Source organism: Nansenia antarctica (genome assembly GCF_963989245.1).
Source record: "Nansenia antarctica genome assembly, chromosome: 10".
Taxonomy (NCBI): domain Eukaryota; kingdom Metazoa; phylum Chordata; class Actinopteri; order Argentiniformes; family Microstomatidae; genus Nansenia; species Nansenia antarctica.
Window position 1 is genome coordinate 5984514 of NC_137680.1, and position 18416 is coordinate 6002929.

Genomic DNA, 18416 nt, shown 5'->3' on the forward strand with positions numbered 1-18416 from the left:
TTTATTGAGAGGTAAACAGCAAACAGAAGCAAACATACAGTGATGGGCAGAGAGAGAGAGAGAGAAGGGCCTATAGAATTAGAATAGTTTAAATATCTAGACTTCCAATTCTATGGATATAGACCCCAGATTCTCAGACAGTTTGGAGAGAGAGAGAGAGAGAGAGACAGAGAGAGAGAGAGAGAGAGAGAGAGAGAGAGAGAGAGAGAGAGAGAGAGAGAGAGAGAGAAAGAGCAACAAGAGTAAATCAGAGAAAGCACCAAAGAGGTAAACAGGGAAGGAGATGAGGCATGACTAGACAGAGTGAGGCATACATTGCTAGATGCAGCAGCACTGTCTAATGTTGCTTTATCTCATTTCAGACAGGAAGGAAGAAATAAGAGAAATGACAGTACCATAGAGCCAAAGAGAAATAAAAACCAGCATGAGATTTAGCAAAAAAACTATACTAATTTAACGCAGCATAAATGTACAGTAGCAGAGCAGAAAAGAAGACAACTCTGTTTCGTGACATGACAAACTAATCACGAAGGCCTTGAAAGTGAAAAGTATTTAGTAAAGAGGTAGATAGTTAGGAAAGCAGAAATGAAATTAGATATGTATGCAAACTATAGTTGTCGTTATTCTTGAATTCCTAGAAGCATGATTATTTGTCATTAATAGTGTCATCTATAGCTGTCAATAGCTGTCTCTCATAGTTTGTGCTTGGTTAATTGAGTAATTCATTATTACACACACTCTGACACTAACTCACACTTACTCGCACACCACACTTACACACTTACACACACACACGTACACACACACACACACACACACACACACACACACACACACACACACACACACACACACATTAACGTCATCAAAGAGTGTGCTACAGCTACATCTTTGACAAAACCAGTGTCATCAAAAATAAGTCCTCTGTATAAAATGTCATTGTATTCTACAATATGACAAAGCTCAGACATTGACTGAAAACATGTTTACAAAGGTTATAGAGAATCCAGTATTGTTGTGCCACTTGTTATATTGCACCATGAAGATTGTCAGACAATTAGACGTTAAAATGTCCCCTATATACAAAAAAAACACATACCAACTGATGACATTGTTCAATTGTTTTGTTATCAACAGCCAATCGTGAGCTTAGAATGATAAGGTTCTATCTCCGTTTAGGGCAGTTCAGAGATATTGAGCGTCAAAGTTTTTACATTCCATTATGTTTTGTGAGATGGAACCTTTGTATTTTAAGAATTACTAACTCAGAAATGTCAACTTTTTAAAAAAATAACACCACACAGGCATTAATAAACACCAAATGGATCAGATTATGTAAAAAACTAAATTTTGACAAAAATGGAGATAGAACCTTATAATTCTATAACGTCACGGTATGAGGCAGCTATGGAGGCACAAATCTTTATATTCTTAAATCCTATAAATTGTGGCACAACTGACACTTAAATACATGTTTTAAATAACATAATATAAATAAGATTTATACTATGCGTATTCTCTGATAGAATAAATAGTGAATGGCTCCTACAGTATTTACAGGTACAGTTTGTTGTTGTTTAAAGTCTCTGAGGGGAGGACGTTGGGATGGGACAGGAAGTAACACAATCTCCAGAGCTTGATTATGATGTCATAACTTATCCCAAACAAGTCCTAGAGGGGCTTCCTTGCTCCCATTGAGTATCGGCTCAGTAAGGGGTGAAGCGGTTGTATCCTCCTCTGTACAAACTGGCCTAAAAAACAAGTGCAACACAAAACACAATAACAACATCTTATTGTACATCTTATACATCTTTTGAATCTCATTGTGAAACAGTATAGGTACACCAGGGCTGGTCAATCCTGGTCACCCCTGGTAAATGTAATGGTATGGTGGCTGTAATATAGTGGAAACTCAAATAATGAAACACCCAAGGCTGCACAGGACGTAAAACACACACTCAATAAGACATTGGTAGTGTTCAATTCTGGTTCATTTTCTTTTTTTGAAGGTGATCACTTACTAAATACAATGTGTATGTAGTACAAATGTATCCCCAGTGTCCATGTTGAAGGAACGTGGGGCCCATGAACTACAGGTTCACTGTGGCAGCCACTTTGGCCAGTGCGGTCCACAGAGGAGGAAGCACTGGATTTCACACGGCTGCGTTCTGGTTCACTTTCTACAGGGTTTATAGGCAGATTTGTTACTCACCATTGTTCCGACACCATACGTTGTTGTCGGTCCTACTGAGTGGTGGTATGGATCAGTTGTAGTGGTATAAACTCGTCCGTACCTGGTTGAGAGATATCAATCAATCAATCAATCAATCAATCAATCAATGTAATAATATAATTATAATATAATTATACACAACATGTTTTTTTCTGCTCACCCGTCACTATAGGTTGCTGTAGCAGGAGATGCCGCTTGGGCCATTCTGTAGGCAGCAGCAGGATAGCCACCCTGATTGGACAGAAATGTAAATACTTAAACTTCCCTAGTCCGCGATCTTGATCTTTGAGCATGAACACAAGACAGCCTGCCAACATTACGATGATGGCAGGATCATTTTCATTTAAAAAAATTTGGAATGGAGAGCACTTACATAGACTTCTGCACCATATAATTGATCTTGGTATACCACACTGAAAAGGGAGAAATAACCATCATCAATTTCATCATTTAGTGAAAATAAAGTTGACACATTTCATCCATATAGTAACACATTCCATCCCACAATGTCACATGTCTTACCCAGGGTAGGCAGGCATAGCAGTGGGTGTGGCCGCAGCAGCAGATCGAATCGTGTTGTAGACAGCCCGGCCCCGCCCGCGCAGAGGAGAGCCTCGATAGGCCAGTGTAGGAGCGGCTACAGGGTAAGGGAAACTGGCGACTGCGGATGGATAGAGAAAGTCTGAGAGAGAGGTCATGAATGAATGTGTTTAATAGATAGAGGGGGAGAGGCTGCGCTATTGGTGAGTGGTAGTGGGTAGTAAGTAGTAGTAGAGACAGTAGTAGTTGTGAAGAAAACATGACTGGTAATGTAACTGCAGTATATATATATATATAGGACATACCACCAGAAAATGGAAATACTCACCAGTGTAAAGTTCAGGTGCGTACATTCCTCCCATTCCTCCCATTGCTCCCATTGCTCCCATTGCTCCCATTGCTCCCATGACAGGGTTGATCTTCCATCCAGAAGCTACAGAGAGAGAGAGAGAGAGAGAGAGAGAGAGAGAGAGAGAGAGAGAGAGAGAGAGAATCAATCCAACAGCCACAGCTACTATTGTAAAAATGTAACTGAAACCTTTCCACAATCCATGAAATGTGCTCCAAATTATTTGAAGGGTTATCTTACTTGCTACCTCACCGCTATCAAGAGGGGTTTGGGGCTTCTTGGTGACTACTCTAGCTGTAGCGTTGTTCACCTGAAGAGAAGAGAAAAGGCAGTATCTTCAGACTCAAAGCCCTTAATTAATATTAATTACACATACTATAGTCGGACAAAAAAATTGTGATGGCAGAGTATCTCTCCTCTCTCCTCTCTCACCTCAATCTTCCTCCCTTCAACGATAGTTCCATTCAGTTTTTCCCTTGCTCGGTCCGCCTCCATTGCACTCTCAAAGGTCACAAACCCAAAGCCCTACAAGACAGAACACAGAAGGGTCACGTTTTTCAAATCATAAATATAATACTAATAATACTAATAATACTAATAATACTAATAATAATACATTAGACTTATATAGCGCTTTTCTAGACACTCAAAGACGCTTTACAAACTGAAAAGATTGAGTAGTAATAATAAAAAGAAACAAAAGGTAAATAGAAGAAAGTATAGGGGCCTAATTAAGGTAGTGCTGGGGACACATGGGAAGGAGAGGGTTAACGGGTGAACTAACTTTCTGTTATAACATCAGAATGGAGTGTGCATGCCTACATTCTTAGTTGTTTCCAACTAGTTGACCACTCACCTTGGACCCCCTCTCATTGAAGATGATCTCCACATCTAGTATCTTGCCAAATTGCTGTAAAATACCAGAATACATTATGATAGAGGTTCTAAGCAATGATGCCTCATGGGAAGGAACTGCTGTGTCTGATGTCTGACTGATTTGGCTGAGTCAGTCTAGCTTGTTCTGTACACATTTATAGAAGGCCAAGTCTCTTTAGATTTCTGAGTGCTGTGTCTCTCACCCCAAACATCTGTCTGAGGTCTGGGTCTCTGAAACGGAAGGGGATGTTGGAGACATGAAGGCGTTTGGGTTGGGCCTTGCCTGAACCCTCGTCATCGCTGCCACTTCCTGCCCCGCCCCCCGATGACACAGCTACGCTCAAAGCCTGAGTGTCAGAGATCACTGGAACCAGGGAGTCATCCTGAGAGAGAAAAAGGAGAGGAAGAGGAGGAGGACGAGAGAGAGGATTGACAGGGGAGGGGGAGGAAAAAGAGGAGAGGAATAGAGTAGCAGGATCAGCGAAGTGTAGGAGGGAGGATCAAAGAAAGGGAGGAGAAAGCAAGTGAGAAAGAGAGAGAAATTAGGAGGAAAAAGCAGAAAAAGAAAAGGATGAACAGAGGAAGAGAGCAGAAGAAGAGGGAGAGGAGACGGAGAGGTAGAAGAGCAGGAAGAAGAATATATACAGAGGAGGAGAAGAAAAGGACAAGCGGATAGAGAGCAGGGGATGAGAATAGAGAAGCAATAGAAGAAAAGTAAAGGGTGAGAGGAGAAGGGAGACAGGAAAATAGAGAAAGGGAGGAGGAGAGGAGGAGAGAGAAAGGGAGGAGGAGAGAGATGCAGGAGCAGGATGAGGTCAGAGGTCAGAACAGGTGTGAGAGAATATAGAAGGGGTTTCAAGAGGGTGAGAAAAAATGGAGAAAATTACAATGGTACTGTAACTAATGTCTTCATGTTACTGTTGGCTCATGCATTTGAATGGGCAACTAGTTTACAATCTAGTCAGAGGTTTCTTAGCGGATTTGAACATTACATTTTCATTTTTTCATTTGAATATTTCAAACAGTTGACATATTATATACAGCAATATTTCCAATTATTCCAAACAGGCATCATAACATAACAGAAAAATAAATGTGTATCATGTTCATGGAATCAAGTGATCATCACAACCAAGTTCAAATAAGCATTCCGCACCCAGTGATCCTTCTCAGGCAAAAGTGATGAGGCGTGAACAGGACTTTAGTGAGGCGTCTAAATACATGCCTGTTAAACAATAATACAATATGTACAGTATGTACACTACCAAAACATTACATCGACAACTGATACTGAGTGAATGATGTAATAGATTACTAGATAATATACATTTTTTAAAGTGCTAGATTACATACTTTTCAGTTATAATAAACAACAATTATTTTGATGTTGAATAGAATAGTAACAACTCCCCCCAATAAAACTTGGGAGAAGTTGTAACTAAATGCACTAAGGGTACATCATTACATCCAATCTTAATACATAAACCTAAGTAGTTACATCAATGATATCAATAAATACCTTTTCATCCTAAATTAACATTAAATGCCCCCATGCAAAACAATACAGAAAGGAGTAATGTGCGTCAAAATCAAAACATCCACTATCCCACAATGCACCACGATGCCAGTGTGTGTGTTGGTCAACCTAACTTATCAAATGCCACAAAAAGGTTACATCTTCCAAAAACCAAGGTATTAAACTGGTCCAAACAAATAAAATGAAGATTAAAAAGATATTACACAAAATAATGTGTGAGCTTGAGCATTGGGAGAGAGGAGAAAGGGAGAAGAGAGCGAAGAAAAATAAATCAAGAAAAATGGCAAAGAAAAAATGCAAAAGTGGAAAAGGTATCGTAGAATAAAAAACTAAAAAATGGGTGCAGGCTTGAGATAAATATTAATGCAATTTAAAAAAAACTGATCCATTGAGCACAGGTAGGTGAAAACCGCAGGTATTAGCATTATAATACAAAGACAGAGAGAGAAAGAGAGTGTGCAGAATGTCTTCAGAGCAGCAATAGAAGAAATGAAACAAGGAATATATGAACCAGGCAGGAATTTGCGCAAAAAGCTTGGGGGTGGGGGGGGGGGGGGAGTGGGGGGGAGAGGGAAGCGTGGTGTGGCATGGCGGGGTCAAAGTTGAATGTTCTAAAGGTCAGTCTGGGGGTCACGGTGCTGCTTTTTTCTGCCAAAGGTTATATAACATTATCCAAGATTCCGAAGGGGCATGTATTAATAGGTGTGGTAGATACAAAGGAGGGGGATAGATAGAGAGACACATTCACGCTAGGAGACGCTTCACACAACACACATACTATACACACAGGCCACTACTGTACTGTAGTATCATACACTGGCTTGCCATGGCTTAGCTACAGTAGGACAGCATAGAGACACGCAAACTCATCCTCACACACACAAGACGACAGACCACAGGTTACAGTGGGTGGGTGGGTGGGTGGGAGGAGGGTGAGGGGGGGTGGTGGAGAAAGGGAGGTAGAGGAGGAGGGGACAGGGGGAGTTGGAGAAAGGGGGGAGGGGGTTTGAGTTGAGTTGTGGTGTCATGTCACGATGCAAAATTGTTTTTCTGAACCTGAACGATATTTCAGAGGGGGAGGGAGGGGTCATCTGGTCTGCCTCTCCCCCTTGACCCCCCTCCACGGCGACGTCTCAACTTTCCCCAGAAAATCAGGACGGACCTTGTAAGTCAGGGGCTCTAGTGATGGAATATATAAACGGGCCGGTTACACCAGTTATGAGAGAGGAGGAGATAGAGATGTGCTGAAGCAAGGGGGAAGACTGTACTGTCAACAGAACCTGGCTACTTAGGTCAGCCTGTTAAACACAGGCAGTGCCTTCACCTCTGTGTGACTTGTAACTCCATGTGCCATATTATGTGACACATCTTAAGTTATACTGGGGCATAGCTCCCTCATGAAAACATACGGTCAAATCATAAGGTCAAATGAACATGTAAAAATACAACTTACAGGGCTTTAAAGTGAACCTAACTTCCTGTACATATCACAGTTCTGTAAATGTGAAGAAAGAAAAAAAAACATCATATATTTTTTTGACATTTGCAAAATGTAAATAAAGTAAATACATTATCTTTCCACATACTGTAACGTCTCTCTCAACCTCTTGACTTTCCACCCCCAAACCCCCCTACCAGTATGTAACTCTTTAGTCTTTAACATAACACGATATAGACGTACAGTATGTGTGGGAACTTTGGGATTATATGCTCTATATCAATATAAATGGGTAAGAGAGAGAGAGCGAGAGAGCGAGAGAGAGAGAGAGAGATGGGGGGATTAATTTTCAAAAACAAATACCCTCTCAGCTGCTCCTATCTGTAGTGCTGCTTGTCAGGGAGATTGCCCTACATGGTTACAGAAGTGGCGGTGGGGGGCTAAATATAGAAATACCAGTGTGTGTGTGTGTGTGTGTGTGTATGTGTGCGTGTGTGCGTGTGTGTGTGTTTGTGTGTGTGTGTGTGTGTGTGTGTGTATGTGTGTGTGTGTGTGTGTGTGTGTATGTGTATGTGTGTGTGTGTGTGTGTGTGTGTATGTGTGTGTGTGTGTGTGTGTGTGTGTGTGTGTGTGTGACAAATCTGTTATTTCCTCAATTGCACATACTGTACTGTACGTGAATCTGGTTGTCATTCCGTTATCTCATATATTACAAGTACTACTTGACTCTCTTAATTGACTTTACTGAGTGGCTGCTTGTACACTTTCACTAATTACATGACAATCAATCGCATTGTTCTTACCGTGCTATTGGCTGCCAGAGTCTCCGCCCCCTCGTGCAGTGGGCCCTGATAGACTCTGAGCTGGTGATGCTCCTGGTACTCTACGCCGGGGTGGGCGGGACTAAAGTCTAGAGGAGGAAGTCTGCCAGCCACTGTGGGGGCTTGTCCTGGTGGAGGGTAGGGGGGAGGCGGGGCATAGAGCTGTGGCAGGTTAGGGTCACCACCTGGGCCTGCCTCCTGGGCGGGCCCACCCTAGAGAGAGAAGCAGTAAGGAACCTGTCAATCAATGACCAAATGTCATGGACCCTGAAAATGATCACTGCAAGGTTGATTGATTCATATTCACACTCTTCGATTCTTGTAAACAATCTTGTAAACAAAAAGGATTCTTGTAAACAAAAAGGAACCAGTCAATCAATGACAAAATGTCATGGACCCTCAAATCACTGATCACTACAAGGTTGATTGATTCATATTCACACTCTTCGATTCTTATAAACAATCTCATTTTACATTTCCAGTTCAGAATTTTCATTTATTCACAATGAAATTGTGAGGCAAGAACATGTTACAGATACATAAACTGTCATCAACCTAACAGCCTAATACAAAGATGACAAAGATGTTTTCAACATGTACTGCCTCACTTCATTGCCCCATATTTGGCAATATCTTGTATTTGATTCCATATCCATGTCAATGATCAATGAAAATCACCATACAAAGGAAATGATCATTTCATTATTAAATAATAAATTCTCAGACAGAAAATGATTCCAGCTGTGCTTCTTTCTCTGACAGCAAGTCTAGCATCATTATGGAGAATGTCCTACAGTTAGGTTTGACTAATTGATTCAAAACAACTTTAGAAAGACCTACAAACAGATCTACACAATAATCAGCAATACAAGTAAGCATATATCAGTATCCTTTCATAACGAGTATATGGCAAAAACACAACGATTCATCTAAAAACAGTCCATCTTTAAACACATTATTAAAACACACAACAGCAATGCAAAACAGAATTCATTCTCAATTCCTCAACACCTACATCAATACAAACATCTTTTAGGCTTGGCAACAACAGAAGGATGATTCCTATATCAATTTTAAAAGACAAGCCAATTAAATCCAAGCAAGGAAAGTGACCGGTTATCACAGAAGTGATGTGCTGTGAAGCCACAATAGGAGAATACATGGATCACCTTACCCCTTTACTGCATTCCTGGTTCTCTGATACATTGTCCAACAACTGCCTCATGTTTTAATGCCATCCATTCGCCCGCCCACCACACCATAAGTTATACTCATCCACCAATCAAAGCACAGGACCACTGAGAAAGGTGGGGCACAGGGTTATGGCCAGCTGTGGACATTTGTACCTGTCAATCACCTTGTGAACCCCCCCTCTTCTCATCACTCACACACACACACACACACACACACACACACACACACACACACACACACACACACACACACATACACATGCATGAAAACCTAAACAAAGCTGCCCCAAGATTAGGAATTTCCCAATTTAAAAGCTGCATGCTGAAGCTGTATGTCAACTAAAAGGTCACCTCTAAGGAAAGAATACCACACGAATAAGCGGCTGTATCAGAAACAAGTTACAGCTGAGCACAATTCCAATCCATGACCTGCCTTGGGCTCGTATTTACTCTATCAATACAAACAAAGGCATATGTAACACTATCTCTATAGAAGAAAATAAATATAGCAAATTCGGTTATTGGGCTGTTTTAAACCAGATTCTCTGTAGACTTTTTTTAAGCATTGAGGCAAAGAATCTCTCAAATTGAGACCTGTGTTGGACTGAAAACTCAGTCCAGGCATCAGATGTTGTGTTACAACATTTGAAATAAGCCCGCAGAAAGACCCTCGGTAGGCTGTTGTTGTGCTCTTGTTTATAAAATGTAAACATGTAAACATGGCAAATGTCTCAAGTGCTGAGGGCCTGCAGATCGTCTGTAACAAGATACTGATTAACAATGTGCCTCCTCCACTCCTCCTCTCCTCTCTATATCCCTCCATCAGCTGTTGCACTAAACGGGTGGGGGGAGTAAAGATAGACAGATGGAGAGAAACTAAAGTAGAGGAGTGAACTAAAGGTGTTCAAGTTGTCTAAATCATCTGATATCTTGTATATCTAATATGCAACCCAAGTAAGGCATCCTACAATCTTACAGGTCTTAATAAGACAGTGTAGACTGCTGAAAAAATAGCACCAACCTGGTATGACATTAACTCAAAAAAACATCACCGATTCTCGGTGTATATCCATTTCAAGTGAACATCTTTATAGACTGAGAATATGTGTTGATTACTTCTTGATATTTTGTGTAGATTTTCCATGACTAAATCAAATTGGAATATTATCCAAGCCACAAGAGATGAGAGTAGCAATACGTGAGTTTAGAATGATAAGGTTCTATCTCCGTTTAGGGTAGTTCAGAGATATTGAGCGTCAAAGTTTTTACATTCCATTATGTTTTGTGAGATGGAACCTTTGTATTTTATTAATTACTAACTCAAAAATGTCAACATTTTAAAAATAACACCACACAGGCATTAATAAACACCCATCAGATTATGTAAAAAAAAATGTTTTGTCAGAAATGGAGATAGAACCTTATAATTCTAACGTCACGAATATCAGGATAGATACAGTGAGTATGCTCTGCAAACACAGTTTCTAGCTGTTTTCTAGTCTTGGTTGAGCATGGCGGTAGGACTGTGATGTAGAACTGGGTTTATTCCTGTCCTGACACAGTAAATTCTGTAGACTCTCTTTTTAGCTTCCACATGGCAGGCCCTGTGCTATCATGTTGTGGAACATGGCGTGACTGGAACATGTTTAAGAGACATGTCAACACCGACACAGACACACGTCTGTATTGTGTCACGCCAACCCTACTAAGCAATTATCTGACCTTCCCAAACTCCTCCCATACATGGAGAGTAGTACCAGAGAGAGGGGGGAGATAATAGAATCAATTTGATATCACTGGCCAACATCCCCTCGTTCCTCCTCTAACACTCTCTCTCTCTCTCTCTCTCTCTCTCTCTCTCTCTCTCTCTCTCTCTCTCTCTCTCTCTCTGTCCTATTCAGTAGTGTCAGTAAACAAATAGACCGTATATCTCTAGGTGTTCTGTCTCTTCCTTGCAGTCTTTTTTTGATTTGCCATTTGTTCCCTTGTCTCCTTCCTCCCCCTCTTCAGCTGTCAACTCTCAGGGTCGAAGATCAACGGTTCTGAGCCAGGTGCTTGCTGGGACAGCTGCTGCTGGAGGATTTACACTCAGGCAACAGGGACTGCAGATGTAGCCTTCTAGTGCTGCTCAGTTGCGCAGGAAATATAAACAAACAAACACACACATACATACAGTACACACTGCAGGATACATACTCACGTTACATTACAAAATCATGACATTACGAACAGTAACAGCCTATTCAAAATATCCTGAATCAAAGCACAGTAATCTCACGTAACGCATACAGTGCTCCTCGTCGCTGACACCTCCACTGCTACGATATCTGTTCCCTTACACAGCATCAGTGTCCTTATCTTTAGACTGTAAGATAGTAGAGGCAATATCTCTCTCTGTGTTAATCTGCTCTGGGGGGAAAAAGCTAAAAATATCACAGGTTTGACACAAGGAGACAATATAGATGGATTCCAGACTCATGTTATATCTTTGCTGGCATTCTACTAACAGGATGTCAAGGGTTTCTTCCTCTCTCTCTCTCTCTCTCTCCCTCACACACACACACACACACACACACACACACACACACACACACACACACACACACACACACACACACACACACATACACACACACATAACCTGTTGGCATTACTGAGGCTGGTAGACTAAATATAACAGCAGTGTGTCCTTGCGATAAAACACAAATCTCTCCAGAATGCAACTGTTATCTACTCCTCCCTTTGACCTGTCCCTACACCAAACTACATTGACTACCAAGTTGAAAAGATTCCAACAATTTAACCACTGAGCTTAATTTATAAGACAGTTTGAAGTCTTACATGAAAATAATGTACATGTTTGTGCTTAAAGCCTTCACTAGTATTTCTTTTCATATTCTATTTGTGGCACAAACAGTAGCCTACTTCTAATGTTTGGTGGTCACAGACTTTCATGAAGTTCCAAATATTATGAAATCCAATTGTACAAACCATGTTATTAGTAATATCATCATGAAACACAACAGCGTTGACATCCCTCCTTTCCAATGTCGGACCTGACAGCTTGGTTCTGCTTGGGTCTTAACTGCATTGGGTCTTCAGCACACTTTGTCTCTGTTTATTTCACTATGATTATTGTTAATCTGTTATGTTTTATATAACGAGAATGTATTCGAAATAACTCACACAGGCGCTCTAACCCGTCGTCATGTCATTACACTTGGATGCTTGGGTCGGTGAATCAGCATATTCAATGCTTCAAACTCCAAACTCTCCTGATTTAGGTTTTATTGAGAGACACTTTTACTGACAGAGGAGTCTTTATCCAATGGGAAGATAAAGACGACACAACATGGTAGAATCGAGAGACAGAAATGGGAAAAGAAGAAAGAGACATTGAGCGAAGGAGAGAGAGTTTACCTGCACTAGGCCGGGGTAGCATTGGGCCGTCTGTGGGTAGACAGGCAGTCCATAAGGCTGAAGAATCACAGTCGGAGAGGACAGCATGGCATAGCCAGAGAATGAAGCCAGGAGGAAGGGAACGATGGGGAGATGTGAGGAAAAAAGAGGAGTGCAGCAGGGGAAAAGGAGAGGGTGAAATGCACACAGAAGAGGAAAAAGCGAGACAAGAAAAACTATAGAGAATAGAATCCAAATGAAGAAAATGGTGATGAAAGGACAAAAAGAAAAGTTTAGATGAATAACTTTCAACCTCTTAGATTTAAAAAACAAAAAGGAACAACTCCCTGAAGTGAGAAGCTATATACAACCTGTCTATAGAGGAAGACAGGATATGGCTGAGTGGTGAAAGAGAGAACAAGCGGACTTCTGTCCACCAGTTGGTCAGCCTGATAGACAGAAACACATGTACAGGGTCCTGTTTCAGGGTTTTTATAAATAGTCCCCCTCTCTCTCTCTGCCTACCACCTTCCCTCTAGCCCTGTCATACTGTACACTCTATCCGTTGGTGTGAATGTGAGTAGCCTGTAGTTTGAGTATGTGTGCCACCTTGTAGTAGCCTTCCCCTCCCCTCGATTAAAAGCTTTGACCAGACTGCCTGGTGCAATTGTTGCGTGTTAATCTCTATACTGACTCAGTAGCAGAGACAGAAGTATGACAGCCAGGTCAGCCAAGTTATGAGTGATGGAATGTGTGTCTCTCTTTTCTCTCTCTCTCTCTCTCTCTCTCTCTCTCTCTCTCTCTCTCTCTCTCTCTCTCTCTCTCTCTCTCTCTCTCTCTCTCTCTCAATTCAATTTCAATTCAATTAACATTCTCAATTTAAAGGGCTTTATTGGCATGGGAAACATCATTTGACATTGCCAAAGCGAGTGTGAAGATAAAAAACGAACAAAAAAAGAATGTAATGTACGACTAGAATAAAGACATTATTAAACAGAGCCATGTGTGTATATATATATAGTATACAGGTAAATAAATATAACTTTAAAAATGTTTAAAAAATCAAAGCGTGGACAGTAGTTTGAAAAATATAGAGAGATCAGCTTGGTGCAAATACTTATTTACGGCCTTTACCGTGGTTGTGTTCCTTTTACTGTCACAACAGCTCACAAATCTCACGAAAAGCTGTGTTTGCACATTGTTCTACTTCACTCGGCAGATATGGCAGTTTGTTGTCATTAGTCATGTTTTCAAAATGTTTTGGGGCGTTTGTAATCTGTGGGAAGTATGTGTCTCTGGTGTCTCTCTCTCTCTCTTATCAGTCACATACACGTACACACACACACACACACACACACACACACACACGCACACACACCCACCACACACACACACACACACACACACACACACACACACACACACACACACACACACACACACACACACACACACACACACACACACATTTGAATACTTTATTTGGTTCCACAAATTATATTATACAAACAGGGAATCAAATATTTCGGGGCTAAGCAGCACTGAACACTTAAGGGTACACATAACACCTCCTTCTCCAAACGGCCAAGCTGCCAATAATAGCAGAGACAGAGCAACATTTGGCCTGTTTGGCCTTTCTTTTAGACATTGCAGCAATTCTCAGACCCCTCATGGTGCATTTATATACATGGCCCAGACTTCCAAATACAAGTATGCTGAATTTGCACTTGTACCCAAAGCTGGTTATCGTACTAAGTAGTGGTTGGTATTTGATATACTTGTCCTGAAAAGTCTGGTCCATGTACAGGTCAAAGGGGCAGCCTACTTCTACAATCAGCACCTCCTTGTGGCTGGTGTCAACAAAGACAACATCAGGTGTATTTGGGATGTTGGCAAAAACATCATTGGCAAAACCAAACCACTCTGGTAACACTCTGGCATGCTTGTACATAGCTGCGCTAGATGGTAAGACGTTTTGTACTGTATCAGACACAATGTCCACAATACGGTCATGACGAGCTATGTACAGGTGTTTGTATGCATTACATCCATTTGTTATGTGTGCAATGGACTCTAGGTGTGAATCCTGATGGTTTAAACAGAATGGACTGTGAGTGTGGGGATACCAGGTGGACAGATTGTACTTGGTCGGTAATACCTGCAGTCTTGCTTTGATGGTGAATTTCAGAACATCCTCACCAACAGCGACGTTCTTAAACACTGAGTGTGAGACTGAGTGGTCAGCGAACTGCAAACAGGCTAGCTTTCCCTGTAGTCTGAGTCCACACCAGTGCTGCCTGATCTCAGACTGCTTCAGGCTGAGCAGAACCCTCCTTGCAGAGTCTCTGTGCAGTCCGACAGTCTCTTCCTGCGGTGTTGTGATGTCGGCCTTCACAATCACACAGGGGTCTGTGATCACCTCATCAGAGACACACACACACACACACACACACACACACACACACACACGCACACACGCACACACACACACACGCGAATGAGAATCAAGGACCCCAATTGAAATAAGCCAGTGGCTTTCTTGGGTTTTTATCCTGTTAGTTGACCTTGTATGTAATATGTACTTTCATGTACCTACTTCTGCAAATCTTCTAATAAAGTTTTCAATCAATCAATCAAACGCACACAAGAGCTAGTTATTTTAAAGTTCACCAACAGAGGGCGGCAAACATTTAACCAGAGACCTAATTTCTTGAAGTGATGTTTATGGGAAATGTAGTTCTCATGATTCATATAAATTCCCTGGAACTCGTTGATGACTTCCTCTTTACTGCACGAGCCTGAGGAACAGGTAATGGCGAACACTTGCTCTCTCTAAATGTCATTTTCCGCAGTAATATATGGTCACTGTTTATAGTGTAATTAATATATACCAAATGTGTTCCGAAAGAAATAGAAGTTTAAGTTTAAGATGGTATTTTGGCCCTTTAGCTTGGTGTGGATGTCTACATCATGCAACCGCTGGGCCACAACGTGATGGCTAGCTATGCTAAGCTCACAAGCTTGGCCGTTTTGCGGCCTTATTTTCTAGCGTGTACAACCCCTTCATACAGACGTATCTGACACCTACAAATGTTATTATTATTATTATTATTATTATTATTGCCCCAAGCGTCTGTTTGAAGGTACTTAAACGCATCTGTTTTTGCACAATTTGTATGTACTTTACTTTTCATAGTTGGCTGATGATTAAAAGTTTAAACTGACAGATTGACTGTGGTGTCAAGAATTCCTCGTGAATGAAGCCATACGTAAATTAGATTTGACTTATTGCTGTGCTTTTTTATTATTATTTTTTAGACATCTTAAGATTTAAGGCTAGCTATTTTCAAGATATTGAAGCTAGCTAGTTAGCACCCTGAAACGTGCTGATCTGATGAGGCCTCAGCCAGGTGGTTTAAGAGTATTTTGTTAGTTACACTGGATTAAATTAATTGCACCAGAGAAAAAGCAGGAAACTAAATGTATTATTTTGTTTGTTTTCCGCAGGCACATTCTACGCCACCATGCCCGTTGCCAGGAGTTGGGTCTGTCGCAAGACATACGTCACCCCCCGCCGCCCCTTCGAGAAGTCTCGTCTCGACCAGGAGTTGAAACTCATTGGTGTGTTTTAATTAATTAATAATTTGTTTTCACCACCATTATTTAATGAATCAATGAGTGCATTCTTACATTTTAATATTTAAAACAATTGGTACTAAAGTTGTTTGGCCGATGATTACATATCAATTCTCAGATTGTCTGTGGTGTCAAGAATTCCTCGTGAATGAGGCCATAATAAGTAAATTAGATTTGACTGACTCAGACATTGGTTGTACAGTGTACCTGCTTCAAATGGGTACATTTCTCTTATCGTTGAGGTGTAGTCCACCTAACCCTAAAATGTGAATGAGGACCAGAATAGTCACTGCAGTACATTTGTTTTCCCCCCTCAGGTGAGTATGGTCTGAGGAACAAGCGTGAGGTGTGGAGGGTGAAGTTCACCCTGGCCAAGATCCGCAAGGCTGCCAGAGAGCTGCTCACTCTGGACGAGAAGGACCCCAAGCGTCTGTTTGAAGGTACTTTAACGCATCTTGTTTTTGCACAATTTGTATGTACTTTACTTTTCAAACTTGGCTGATGATTAAAAGTTTCAACTGACAGATTGACTGTGGTGTCTGGAATTCCTCGTGAATGAAGCCATACGTAAATTAGATTTGACTTGTCACTGTACTTTGGTGGCACAGAATATGTGCATGCAACAATTATCATTGTCTAGGTTTGGTCTTCAGTTTCTTCTAAATGTTGTTTGGTCTTAACTAATGAAACAATCGCATCTCTTCCCCCTTCTCCACATCTCTCAGGTAACGCTCTTCTGAGGCGTCTGGTGAGGATCGGTGTGCTGGACGAGGGCAAGATGAAGCTCGATTACATCCTCGGCCTGAAAGTGGAGGACTTTCTGGAGAGGAGGCTGCAGACACAAGTGTTCAAGCTGGGGCTCGCCAAGAGCATCCACCACGCCCGTGTCCTCATTCGCCAGAGGCACATCCGGTAAGGACCTTGACTGAGGGTAGCTTAATTATTAGCTGCTGGAACTAGTCATAGCCATGCTAGAATGGTCAAGTAGTGATTTTTAAAACTAACGGTATTTTTAACTTGGGAATGGGACTAGTGTGGGTCAAAGTTGGGCATAGTTAGATGTATTTTGGGGGGGGGTGTAGACAGTACTGTAATTCTGTCCATTCTAGCATGGTTTGATTAACAATCTGACAGCGATGGGGGGGGTAATGGCTGATTGCAAGGTGACCCATGCATCATAAGACTCATGAGATACTTTGTCAATCCTTCCTATTCCATTAGAGGGCCACCAACCTGTTACGCTCCTCGCTGAGTGTGGTTGTAACATTTCAACAAGGTCAATTCGGTCACAAAACCGTATACCTTGTCACTATGACCTGCCCAGAGCCAATCCTGCCAATGAAGAGGGTGCAGACAGTGCCACCGTGGCTTTTTGGCTGACAGGTAATGTATGGGGGATTGCACCTCGGGCAGAGATGTGATGCAACCGTTATTGCAAACCGTTACCCAATTGGATGGCTTTATTTTGACTTTACCACAGCAGAGATGAGGCCAAATTTCCCACAAGGAATTGGCACAAAGTGCTACAGACAAGTATATATGGTCAATGGCTGAATCTTCTTGATCCAGAACACCATTTCAAACAATTGGATGCTTGACAGATTACTTATGGTCTATAATTGCCATCTCAATTGCAAGACCGTGGTCGTCTCGACCAGGAGTTGAAACTCATTGGTATGTTTTGATGGCAGTGTACATTTCACCACCATATTTATTGAACCAATGAGTGCATTCTTACATTTTAATATTTTATACAATTAGTACTAGCATTAATTGTTTGGCCGATGATTACATTCAATTGACAGATTGACTGTGGTGTCAAGAATTCCTCGTGAATGAGGCCATTAGTAAATTAGATTTGACTGACTCATTGGTTGTACAGAATGTGTAGCCTACCTGCTTCAAATTGGTACGTTTCTCTTAACGTTGAAGTTGGTGTAGGCCACTTGTAAAATAAAAAAAAGACCATAAGATTACTTATTGCCATTGGTCTATATTGCCTTTTTATGTGTACTTGAAAAGTAAAGAATCTTTCAGTAAAAACCGATTACTGATCATCTCTCCTCCTCTTCCTTTAGTGTGCGCAAGCAGGTGGTGAACATCCCCTCGTTTGTGGTTCGCCTGGACAGCCAGAAGCACATTGACTTCTCCCTGCGTTCTCCGTACGGCGGTGGACGCCCAGGCCGTGTCAAGAGAAAGAACGCCAAGAAGGGCCAGCCCGGTGCTGGAGGTGCTGACGATGAGGAGGAGGACTAAAATCGATGTCGTCCAGGGAGCGTTGGTGTCTGACGCTTCCTGCTCTGCTTCTGTTTTTTCAAAAAATAAAAGAATTTGGTTCAACCAGAAGTTTGGTGTCTGATGCTCATTTGTCTTGTTACTATTTGGCCTGTCATT

General features: G+C 41.5%; 2 protein-coding genes across 2 annotated transcripts; one reads left to right on the forward strand and one right to left on the reverse strand.

Moving 5' to 3' along the window:
- Positions 1-1706: 1706 nt before the first annotated feature.
- Positions 1707-12494, reverse strand: rbfox1l (RNA binding fox-1 homolog 1, like; the record flags this gene model as incomplete). Its single annotated transcript, XM_080540559.1, has 12 exons — positions 1707-1751; positions 2213-2294; positions 2394-2464; positions 2607-2646; positions 2756-2894; positions 3102-3206; positions 3363-3432; positions 3555-3647; positions 3979-4032; positions 4202-4381; positions 7777-8007; positions 12408-12494. 12 exons carry the CDS (start codon positions 12492-12494, stop codon positions 1707-1709), a joined length of 1197 nt encoding a protein of 398 aa, XP_080396685.1.
- A 2681-nt stretch (positions 12495-15175) lies between these two features.
- rps9 (ribosomal protein S9) lies at positions 15176-18368 on the forward strand. Its single transcript, XM_080540236.1, has 5 exons — positions 15176-15195; positions 15894-16007; positions 16340-16462; positions 16748-16934; positions 18101-18368. The coding sequence occupies exons 2-5, from the start codon at positions 15911-15913 to the stop codon at positions 18276-18278; spliced, it is 585 nt and encodes a 194-aa protein (XP_080396362.1). The 5' UTR covers positions 15176-15195; positions 15894-15910; the 3' UTR covers positions 18279-18368.
- Positions 18369-18416: the final 48 nt, after the last annotated feature.